The sequence below is a fragment of the Leiobunum rupestre genome, chromosome 3 (assembly GCF_980474605.1).
Source record: "Leiobunum rupestre chromosome 3, qqLeiRupe1.1.hap1, whole genome shotgun sequence".
Taxonomy (NCBI): Eukaryota; Metazoa; Arthropoda; class Arachnida; order Opiliones; family Sclerosomatidae; genus Leiobunum; species Leiobunum rupestre.
Genome location: NC_143386.1, coordinates 37,269,925 through 37,282,667, shown reverse-complemented (window position 1 = coordinate 37,282,667; position 12,743 = coordinate 37,269,925). Strand labels below are relative to the sequence as shown.

General features: G+C 35.3%; 1 protein-coding gene across 1 annotated transcript; it reads right to left on the bottom strand.

The window, feature by feature from the left end:
* Window positions 1–4,804: 4,804 nt before the first annotated feature.
* LOC149951642 (glycolipid beta-1,4-mannosyltransferase egh-like) lies at window positions 4,805–12,523 on the bottom strand. The gene is made up of 5 exons (XM_090169631.1): window positions 12,457–12,523; window positions 10,938–11,081; window positions 10,756–10,887; window positions 4,936–5,958; window positions 4,805–4,860 (listed from the first exon to the last, which is right to left on the bottom strand). The coding sequence occupies exons 1-5, from the start codon at window positions 12,521–12,523 to the stop codon at window positions 4,805–4,807; spliced, it is 1,422 nt and encodes a 473-aa protein (XP_090025757.1).
* Between the last annotated feature and the right edge of the window lie 220 nt (window positions 12,524–12,743).

The window sequence follows — 12,743 nt, the reverse complement described above, 5'->3', positions numbered from 1 at the left end:
CATTGAACACTTTTTGTTTCGTGCCCACCCTATAGGGGGGCGCATTTCTTCCATGGGGGGGGGGGGAACGAAATTTTGCGTTTACTCAATAGCGGTACTTGTAGATTGTTAGCTAGTAGTGCCCGTAAAGGCGGGAGATATCCGTTCACATTGCAGCAGAGAGCATATAATATTATATGCTCTCTGATTGCTGAGAGGTCTACAAAACTGGAATTCAGCCACCTCGTAGCGGTTGCAAAGGTCAGAAGTAAAAAAAAAGTGTGGCACTTTCTTATCGAAACCGTGTATGGTCAGAAGTAATAAATAAGTGTGGCACTTTCTTATCGAAACCGTGTATGGTCAGAAGTAATAAATAAGTTTGGCACTTTCTTATCGAAACCGTTTATGGTCAGAAGTAATAAATTAGTGTGGCACTTTCTTATCGAAACCGTGTATGGTCAGAAGTAATAAATAAGTGTGGCACTTTCTTATCGAAACCGTGTATGGTCAGAAGTAATAAATAAGTGTGGCACTTTCTTATTAAAGGGAGAGTGACCAAAAAAACAGTTCGATAGAACTCTTTGACGCGCACGCAGTGCCGTTATTTCCGGCCCCTCCGACCAGCCCGCTTAAAGGGAGAGTTACCGGAAAAAAATTGATCCCATTCGGTAGAGCAATAAAAGTAAAAGATTGGAATCGTCTACGTGAAAGAGTGAGACCAAAAAATCCAAAGCAGTCAAACTTAGGGCCTGTTGCAAAAGTCTGCTTTGCTAGAATCGCACAAATGTTAAAATCAATGGGCTAGCAATTTGGCTAGGGCTTTTGCAACAGGCCTTTAAGCTGCAAAGTATGCGACCATGGGGACAGAATCTCCGTCTTGCCATATTCTTAGTATATAAATACATTCTTGCAATAATATGATTCATGCAGTTGTTAATAATCTATGTTAAATATCAGCTTAAGAAAATACCAATTTAGTCACCGAGATAATATAAAATTGTAGAATGACATATTCTATTAATTTCTGTTCTGCAAAATTACATTAATGGGTATTTTTTTTAAATTTCCGAATTTACATGACTTTTGGTGCCTAAACTACCCAAATGTTTGATATACATTTCCTAAAATAAACACATTTGAATCCCAGTTTAAGAATTTCTTTAAATCACATTTCCACTAATTTCAATAATTTAAAATAATTATGTTTGTCGTGTTTTGCTTACCCATTTCACCTTTGATACTTTCCATCTATCTAACGATAGGAAATCAAATGGCCTCAACAGCTTTTGTATTGGTTTGCCCACCCGGGTCTGCTGATGGTGGGCGGCATCCACTCTTTAACTTAGGGTGGCAATTTATACATCCAACGATAAGAAATCACGTAGCCTCAACAGCTTTTGTATTGGTTTGCCCACCCACGTATCCAGAGGGTGGGCGGTGCGCACTCTTTAACATAGATTGGTAAATTTTATATCAAACAATAGGAAATCACATGGGCTCAACAGCTTTTTTATTAGTTTGCCCACCCGGGTCTGCTGATGGTGGGCGGAATCCACTCTTTAACTTAGGGTGGCAATTTATATACCAAACGATAAGAAATCACGTAGGCTCAACAGCTTTTGTATTGCTTTGCCCACCCGCGTATCCAGAGGGTGGGCGGTGCGCACTCTTTAACATAGATTGGTAAATTATATATCAAACAATTGGAAATCACATGGGCTCAATAGATTTTGTATTGGTTTGCCCACCCGCGTATCCTGAGGGTGTATGCGTTTGCCCACTCGAATATACACTGATGTGGATCTAATATTACGGCCTGGGCCGACTTGTTAATATTTATAGTATAAACGAAATATGAAATACTCTTTCGAAAAACACTAAAAAACGAATTTGAGTAAGTCGAAATAAGGTACCGCGTAGCCTCTATTTCGTTTTTACGGTGATCTATAGAGGTAGAACCGTACCAAAACGACTACCTTGTAACCTTGCATAACCAATCTCTTGTCTACTCTGTGACTCCGTGTCAGGCCGCTCAGCAAAGAGGGGGTTGCCCCACCCCTGTTCATTTTGTTTGGCCCCAACATAGTATTTAATATAAACATCGTTAGGATTTGAATTGTGGTTGAAAAGTTATTGAAGAAATCGTGACGACGTAAAACACGAAAATTAACCCTAATTTGGTTTTCAAGTGAAACAAAAGCAAACGTGAAAGTAGTAATATTTGAAATAATATCGCGCGAGACCATTTATTAAAATTAATAACTATAATTTATTAAATAAATGGTCTCGCGCGATATTATTTTACTATTTCCGGTATGGGTTGTGCCCTACTAGTGGTAGCGCATTATCGTAACCGGCATAATATTTTCGTGAGGGTATTCTTTCCGTGAAGCCCTCACTCGGCTCTCTACCTAAAATAGAAACAAATTGACTGCCAGAAACTTTTGATCAGGACTGTACATGCGAAGTACCGAAGGAATGAATGTAAATTGATAGACTGGAATTCAGTCGTAGAAATAAGTAAATAACCACTCATTTGTTAAGTGTTATCGGTACACAAAAGAGGATCAACACACACTCAGTTTTTAGTAATTCATAATTAACTTTAATTTTTTCGTCTTGTACCCATTTTACCCAAAAATTTCACCACTTGCTTCAAAAAAATGAAATAATCCACGTGGACGGATTTGAAAAAATTGTGGTGGGGGCGGCCTCCATAATTTTGGTGGGGCCTCCAAATGGTTGGCCTACGTCCCCAAAAATCCTGGCGCCGCTACTGCCTAGGGCCTAGAGGCCCCCAACGGTCTTAATCCGGCACTGGCATGTTGATTCCAAATTTCCCTTCTAAACTCGAAGGATATTGTACATACAACCATACGTTTAGGGGGCATGTGCCCCTCTAGCTCTCCCCCCCCCCCTCAAGGCAACGCCACTAATATGTGTGATTATAATGATGTTACTTACAATAACGGTAATTATGTCTAATAACGAACACACTTCAGGAACATAATTATAGACATATATTACACCCGCAATGTTTTGTTACCAACAAAATGTTGGAAAAGGCTTATTAGCGAGTTTCGAATAGATGAGAGGATCGTTCCCGTCGGCGAGAGCTCAAATTCCGCTCTCTAGTACAAAGCAGCGTCTGTACAAGGCCTACCCGCAGCCAGACGGCCGAATGATTTCGTTTAGCCGCGAGCGCATTTATCGAAGGGCGCCCTTGATGACGAGGCGAACGGAAGAGAGGGCCGCTAATTAGACATTCCAATACAGAGCTTCAGAATCTAATTTGTCCCTACATTTAAAGTTTGCTTTGCTAAGGTCTTTTGCAAATTCGATAACTAGCCCAGCGAGAAAAAGAATCGTTGTACGAATTAACGGAGAGAGTGGCCCGTCTAAAGCGCCACCTTCCGGGGACCTGACTAAGCCTTTAAAACACGTTTTAACTGTGACTTTCTCTCAGACTCCAAATCGAGTTAAAGGGACGCGGAGACTTCCCGTTATCTAATTAGGCCTATACGCGATAGTTGTCGCGATGTCCGTTAAAGTCGCAGTCAGTCGATTGCTCCTCCGAATTCGTTGCTTTTTTCTCCAGGAAAATATTTTTCCCTGGGAAAAGCAAATAACACTAATTAACGTCGCGAATTGTCTAATTTTAGTTCCAAAAGCTTTCGGGAGTTAATCAGGGAATTTCGCCATCTATCGATAACGTGGAGAGTTGCGCTACAAGTACGGGCAATTTCAGTATACTTTCGGCGCCTGCTTTAATTTTATCTCAATTGGCCATCGTGTTACTTGGCGCGAGACAAATTTTATGAACGCGTCAACTTTCATTTCACTACACTGTCAAGCTTTGTTGACTCTAATTATTGGAACTGGCTTATTACGCAGTCCTAATACAATTAGTTTTTTTTTAAATATTTAGCCAGTGTCAGATGGAAAAGTTTTAACTCGACCAGTTCATGATGCAATAAAATCAGAATAAATTAGTCACTGTGACTTGTTACACCTTTTATTAATTAAATTGTCCTCAATGACCACTTTCCCCGTTTAAATTAATAAGCCGATCCCAGAACGGAAAGACACCTGAGAATTCTCCGGAAATTCGTATTTAAAAATATTATTTTTAAAATTTTTAAATTTCCTATTTCTAAATCTCAGTACCTGGAATCCTCGAGGGGTCATTTGCATTGGTAAAACCCAAGTCAGGATGTGCCCAGAAAAATAACCGTAGATGGTGTAATGAACATAGGTTTTAAATGAATGAATAAGTGAATGATGTGAATTTTTCTAAAGATTTATATATTTCACAAAATATATTTAAGTTCATTTCTACAAAGATTTATTCAATATTAACTAACTGGTATTTTATTAGACAAAATTAATAATACTTAAGAAACATTCTTTTAACATATGAATTTCAAAAACTACAATTTACCTGAGAAGTAAAACAATGGGTATCTCGATAAAACTTTTTAAATGTAATTAAAATAACCTTTTCAGTTACATAGAGCCACGTAGCGGCCAACGCTTGAAGTTGGATTTCGTTTGATTAGCAGACGCTTTGATATTCAGTAGTTTCTGAACTTCACACGTTAAAACTCAAAAGGTCCCCACGTATCCCCACGTTGGCGTGGCCGTTACACATATCTCGCCCTGAATTGTCTCACACGTTACAATCGCAAAAAAACTCAATGGGCTAATTAGAAATCCATGGAGTGAAACGTACACATACATCTAAGAAAAGCTATACTTGGTTCATAATTTCGTATTATAAACGCTAAAATGACCTTAGCAAGAACTCCAATTTTTGGTCAAAACATTATTCGTTCTTATCCGTGATGCTGAAATCAAGACGATTATTCAAGAAAAGACTTTCTATGGAAATATAAAATAGTAATGTAAAGCGTAAGGGAATTCCAATGAAAATAGAGAGTACAATTGTAAAGATACGTTCGGCTAGGTTTCGGTTAAAGTTTTTAAGCACCATGAACACCTGCGTATAGATGTCTACACCGAGCATATAGCCTTCAAATACACCATATGTTAGACCCAGAGGTAGTGAAGGCAACAAGAGGTGGCAAAGGAAGGACGGGGCGGTTAAAATAAACGAGACGGCCGCGATGGAAAGCAGAGCGAAGGCTTTACACTTTCTGAGATTAAAATACGAACTGGAGTATATCGCGTTCTGTCCTTTGAGGATTCTACGATATCGTCGCAGGCTACCGTGGAAAGACGACGAGCCCTGTTCCAGAACCTCTCCTTCTACCAGCCCCATCGTGTAGCCTTTCAACATCGCCATTAGTCCGAACGCGGTGTCTTCGGCCAACGAGGGTCCCGGCTCCACGTCGAAGGTCACGTCTTTTTCAGCCTTCACTTTGGCCACGAGGAACGTGTCTCTGAACCCGTAATACGTTTTCCCGAAAAACTCTACTTGGAATTTAATCAGTCCGTAATCAACAATTGGAGTGAGGTCGGTTATTTGGCTTAGAATACTATTGGACCCTTCAAAGTTCAAAATAATGACACCATTACCGAAACAATGCGAGTCATCCGCCACGAAATTAGCGATTCCCTTGACGCTGCTTTCCGTCAATAAACTGTCTTCGTCCAAGTGAACGATCCAATCTTCATCATTCAATACATTGACATCCTCCTCGAGGCAGTATTGCAAGTTCCTCGCTTTGAACAAAGACGCTTGGGGAGTAACGTAGTCTTCGGGTACTACAACCTGCCTCGTGAATTCATTACTGCCAATGCATTCGAGTGCCTTTTCCGTCACAATTTCGTAAATGAAATTTTCGAGTCCGACCTTGGAGCACGTCTTTACATTCCGTTCCATGTTCTTAGCGATCAGTTTCGGGTAGTCACCCCTCGTTACCACTCTGAAGCATATTTTGGGTAACTTGTTTAGATTCGCTTTCAGTGTCACGTTATTTGTAAAACAGTCATGCATCAATAATGCGTAAGTGATGGCTAAACACAAAGGAAGTTTCCAAAAGGACATGGTGTAAATGAAGTATATGATAATTTGAAATGGGAGTGAACAATTTTCAAATCGGAAATCATTTTCCGTCAACACGGCTCTGGAAATGCTACAAAGCAAAATGGCTAAGAAAGCTGCGCAGTGGAACAGATGCTTCGTGCTGTATTTCTGAAACAAGTAAATTCGTAAAATGATTATGTAAAAAGAAAACCAAGTATGATTCTTAGAAGCACGGAGAAAATGTAATGTAGTTTTCTAATTCAATTTCAATTACAGCCGCAGAATGGGAATTACAAGAAAGATTTCACTAATATACTGAATTACCGAACTATCTTAGTCTTAGTTACTTACCTCAGTAAACATGGCGAAAGAAGAATTATATTAGGACCATAGGCGCATATATTGTAGTGGTTCACTTCGTCAAGTGATGGCTAAAAGTGCAGCATAATCTTTTCATCTACACTTTAAAATAAAACATTTTCTGTAATTTTGTTTTTAAATCAAACAGTTGGTGGCAAGTAGTATTTTATGGAAGCATCATATTTCGCCCAAAATTACTTCATCTTCTTGACCCTATTTCTGGGGGAAACCATAATTTAATTTTTTTAAATATTATGGATTTGTCTATACGTAGAAGAAATCTGTGAAGGACTTGACACAAGCGAATTTCGACGCGATATTAGCTGCTTATTAACAGATGCTCCGTTTAGCTGGTTTTCTACTATCGGTTTGACCTATAAAGAGCTCGTATTCACTTTGAATAATTAATAATAAACCGTGGTTTCCCATTGTTTATTGAACTAGTTGTATAATGTATAATGTTATCGCTTTATTTTTTGATTAACTGTGGGCCGATTTTAAAATTAAATAACAGTCGAATACAATACTAATACATAATTGGATCTAGCAGTTGCATTGTTCTATATTTTGAACAAATAAGTGTAAGCTCTTAAATAAGAGTGTAATTATTCGATCGACCATTTTACGGTTCACTCGGACGTTATCTTCGAAATTCAATTTATACCTTTTGCCCAACGCTATATGCCCCGAATAAAAGAATAATTTTCGCCGTCATGTACTAAACTAATTTACAAAAACGTCAATTGTCTTAGTAATATTCGATAGTATTTATGAATATTCATGGGGGAAGAAAAACTACGGGGGAGAATCTGCTCAAAATACACTGTGGCGTATAGAAAAGAGGAAATTGTTCCGCGATGTAGCTCACCTACTCTGGTGGTCGTCGGTAACAATTATTTGGAGTATAGTTCAAGGTTTTTTAGAGTAATGTTCAGGTCTGGTAGTTCACGATTCGGATATTGTTTAATTTCTGCTCCAGAAACTTCAAAAACCAGAAAACTTAGCATGTCACAGACCTTTGAAACTCTCTTACATGTTGAGTTTACTGTTGCAACAGAAATTGGAGATGACTTAGAATTTTTTTATCGGGATTAGCGTTGTACAATGCCTTACTACACTCTCCTTTTGCTATGGTTTTTTACCTCTCCGACTTTGTCCCCTCGGAGAGGTTATACAATCATCGCGTCTGTGTGGCTGTCAGTCTGTCCTGCGAACGCGTTCGCATTTGCCGTGCAAAGCTTAATCGACGGCGAGGGTTAACGGATAAATTTCCGGTTGGGCTTGTTTTTTTTCGTTAACGCTCACCGTCGCGACAGTTTTAATTCAGTTTGATTGTATATTTCGTTATTGTAATGTTTATGTGAATGTTGAGTTTGTGTTATGACGGTTGTGGGTGTTGAGTCTACTGAGTCTGTGGTGTTTGTACGGTTGTGGGTGTTGAGTCTACTGAGTCTGTTGCTGAGTGCAGGGTTTCCACCAATTGCTCACGGTATTCGTCTTAGTATCAATTTGCGATTTATTGGCGCCGGCCGGGAATCGAACCCGGGTCTGCTGCGTGCAAGAGATTTACTCTAAACACTGAGCCACCGACGCTTGTTTAGCTGCGCTGTTTTTTATTTATTCTACATCATTTTAAATATTTATAAATTATATTAATCTTATATTTAATTAAATATTTATAACTTATATTAATCTTAAATTTAATTAAATATTTATAACTTATATTAATCTTAAATTTAATTAAATATTTATAAATTATATTAATCTTATATTTAATTAAATATTTATAAATTATATTAATCTTATATTTAATTAAATATTTATAAATTATATTAATCTTATATTTAATTAAATATTTATAATTTATATTAATCTTAAATTTAATTAAATATTTATAAATTATATTAATCTTATATTTAATTAAATATTTATAAATTATATTAATCTTATATTTAATTAAATATTTATAAATTATATTAATCTTATATTTAATTAAATATTTATAAATTATATTAATCTTATATTAATCTTATATTTAATTAAATATTTATAAATTATATTAATCTTATATTAATCTTATATTTAATTAAATATTTATAATTTATATTAATCTTAAATTTAATTAAATATTTATAAATTATATTAATCATATATTTAATTAAATATTTATAAATTATATAAATCTTATATTTAATTAAATATTTATAAATTATATTAATCTGATATTTAATTAAATATTTATAAATTATATAAATCTGATATTTAATTAAATATTTATAAATTATATAAATCTTATATTTAATTAAATATTTATAAATTATATAAATCTTATATTTAATTAAATATTTTTAAATTATATAAATCTTATATTTAATTAAATATTTATAAATTATATAAATCTTATATTTAATTAAATATTTTTAAATTATACAAATCTTATATTTAATTAAATATTTATAAATTATATAAATCTTATATTTAATTAAATATTTATAAATTATATAAATCTTATATTTAATTAAATATTTATAAATTATATAAATCTTATATTTAATTAAATATTTATAAATTATATAAATCTTATATTTAATTAAATATTTATAAATTATATAAATCTTATATTTAATTAAATATTTAAGTATTTTAATGTAAAATTTGTTCGTGATCAGGAATTGAACTCGGGTGGCATTGTTACCATGCGTATAGTTCACCGCCGAGCCATTGACTTCCTTAGGGAAATTTTAAAGTAAATTAACCATTATGATACGGCGAATTTTTTTACTAAACGGATGAATACAATATCTGTGGACATTGTTTATTGAACTTCGTTTTTAAATTTTTGTGAACTTGTTAAAGTCTAACTTTTTTACGAATGAAAATTTAAAGGTCAAATCTTGTTTTAGCGCAGTCAGCGGATAAGATGGTTAATGGGTAGTTTTTTGTAATTTATTTCATTTTTTCAGTCTTTTTTATCTATTTTGTGTTTAGCGTATTAGTTTTCAAGGGTAAAAGTTCATTTATGAAGAAAATGTCGAATTGTTTACATCGTGCTCTCACACTTTTGTTGGTGTGAGTTTTTAACTGGGTCATCATTACTTCGTAATTTATTTTAAACGTTTTCTCGACTGATTAAGATGTTTAATGCAGTTCATCAATTGGGTTCGTTTGTTTTTATTTATAAAGAGCCCTAACTATTCCGTCTACGGTCATTTATTGATATACGAGCTGTCGTTTAGACAAGTGGCTTTCTATGCTTTGTGAATGGTAAGTTTTTCACTTCTTGTTAATTCATTTTTTATTGGTGTGGATATTTGGACATCTACGATTCCTAAGGCAGTCATTGATTTCCTAGGTGTGCGAGTCATTATATGATATTGGAAATTGGACGGTATTGGTCTTTTTCATGCGGTATGTGTCACAACGTCAACAAGAAGTCTACGAGTCGTTCACTACCAGATGTCGAATATAGCTATTCTACGGTATCTTCATCAACTGAGAGTGTTGAAATAAAATGAGCGTTAAAGATACGGCAAGTATGTCGTAAGCGTGAAAAATAGAAATACCCTCTGTAGATATTTCTTTCATTAAAATTTGCTTCGTATTATATTTAACTGATAAACCTGTTCTGTAAATAGGGTTAAATTTAATTGTGCATTGTTTTAGTACGTCTAACTCGCTGTTGGAACTACTTAATTTATATTATTCTGAATAAATTAAACTCGGTTGTTTCGTGTCAATTATTTAATTGAAATTAAAATTTTATACCGGGCGGGATAGAACCGGGATTACGGTTTTAGTAAATAACTCTGAATTGTCGAGATCTATCGTTAAGGGTCACCTCGAGAAATTAATACCACTAGGGACAATTCTTCCGAGTATAGGTATATTTTGGCTTGCCAACTTGTTTTACAAACACGTCTATTTCGTTGAGGATATTGCGGAGACGTTCTGCAGCACAATATTTCTGTTGGTGCGGGTTAACGCTAATAAATGTCTGAAATTTGTATACATACATAAACTTTATTATACCCAAAAATGTTTTTTTAAATATGTACCGGTTAAGCGAAAGAAGCAAGATATGAGATTGCTTCTTCTAGTGTATTCTCATTAGAAAGTACCATGTGAGCCCATGCCCAGTAAGCTTTACATGGCTCAAGTGTCATACCACTGACTTGTGAGTGTTTCGTAACCTCTTACCAAGGTGGAACCTTTTTACTTTCAACTAGGCTTAGAACCTCTTCTAATACTAGATTTAAATGCATATGTACTGATGATTCTCTCCAACTAGACAAAGCTTTAATGCCTTTGATAACAACTTCCAGGAACTCTCACTCATCAATTTCTAAAACAGTCATCACGATACGAATAAAATCAGTGGTACAAACGTTAACGCCCAAGCCAGGAAAATAGTCTGCGCAACAGCTTACATATACTGGATAGCGAATTGTGAAATGAATATTCAGGTGTAGGATATAATTGTGCATCTCCCAGAATTAGATGTGGTAGATGCTGTCGTAACTGAACTTGATAAAGGTAGCACATGGAAGAAAGCTTTGAAGCTTGAATATTAACCAATATATGAGTGTTGTAAAAAATCTCTAAAACTGACCCATTCCTATAAGTTGGCGATGGGAGTGGTCAATATGCTCCAAAAAGATCAGTTTGCATTGGGAGTCTCCAAATTGTACCAAAATGGTCAGTTTGCTATGGGAGTCTCCATAATGGACCAAAATGGCCAGTTTAGCTAACGCCCCTAAAAACATTGGATTTCGTCAAGGTAGACCATAGGGAGTTCAAAACAAATAGTTAAAATATTATCTGGCGGCCACAAGTGTTTTTAATTTTTGTTGGAAAAGTTCGAAATTGTTTGTATTTGCCGTAATTCAGAACCCGCCATAGCTTGTTATGGTTACCATAATACTGGTAGCGGAAACACAGTTGATAGAATAAATGGCTAGACTATTAAAAATATACAAAAGTTTAATACATAACGCCAGATTATCATGATTTTGAAAAAAAAATCGAATGAAATGCGTCAATAAATTGGATAGATAAATTTTGATAAGGTGCAGGAACTAAATGTGTAAAGCAATATTTTGGGAAAGGTGCTTTTTTGGCCAGAACTAAATATAACCATGCCAACTTTTCCAAAATACGGCTATTTACAACTGTAATAAAAAATCTGCACCTCTCCCAAAATATTAATATATACATTTAGTTAATCCACAATAATTCGGCATATTTTGGTGGTTTTTAATTTGTTGTCCAAAAAGTGCTTTTAATTTCGGTAGGAAATTTAGATGTTGAAACTCATAGCTCACAGTTATTAATGTATTTCATTCGAAAACTTCGCCATGGTTACGTTTAGTTCCGGCCAAAAAAGCGCCTTTCCCAAAATATTGCTATTTAAATTTAGTTCCTGACGCAAAAAAAAGAACCTTTCCCAAAATATTGCTACACACATTTAGTTCCTGCACCTTTATCAAAAATTATTTATCCAATCTCATAGTTCATTTATCGATGCATTTCATTCGAAAAAATTTAAAAATCATGATTTTCTGGCGTTATCTATTAAACTTTTGTATATCTTGAATAGTCTAGCCATTTATTCTAGTCACTGTGTTTCCGCTACCAGTACTATGGTAACCAAAACAATCTATGGCGGAATTACGGCAAACACAAACAATTTTGAAATTTACCAAAAAAAAATAAAAATACTTGCGGCGGCCAGATCATATTTCCACTATTTGTTTTGAACCTCACTGTGGTCTAACTTGACGAAGTCAAATTTTTTTAGGGGAGTTAGGTAAACCGACCATTTAGGACCATATTGACCACTCCCTTAGCAAACTGACCATTTAGGACCAAATTGACCATTCCCATCGCAAACTGACCATTTTGGACCATATTGACCACTCCCATCGCAAACTGACCATTTTGAAACATCCTGACCACTCCCTTAGCAAACTGACCATTTTGGACCATATTGACTACTCCCATCGCATACTGATCATTTTTAACCATATTGACCACTCCCATAGCAAACTGACCATTTTGGACCATATTGACCACTCCCAAAGCAAACTGACCATTTTGGACCATATTGACCACTCCCATCGCAAACTGACCATTTCGGATCAAATTGACCACTCCCATCGCAAACTGACCATTTCGGATCAAATTGACCACTCCCATCGCAAACTGACCATTTTGGACCATATTGACCACTCCCATCGCATAGTGACCATTTTGGACCATATTGACCACTCCCATCGCAAACTGACCATTTTGGACCATATTGACCACTCCCATCGCAAACTGACCATTGTGAACCATATTGACCACTCCCATCGCAAACTGACCATTGTGAACCATATTGACCACTCCCATCGCAAACTGACCATTTTGAACCACA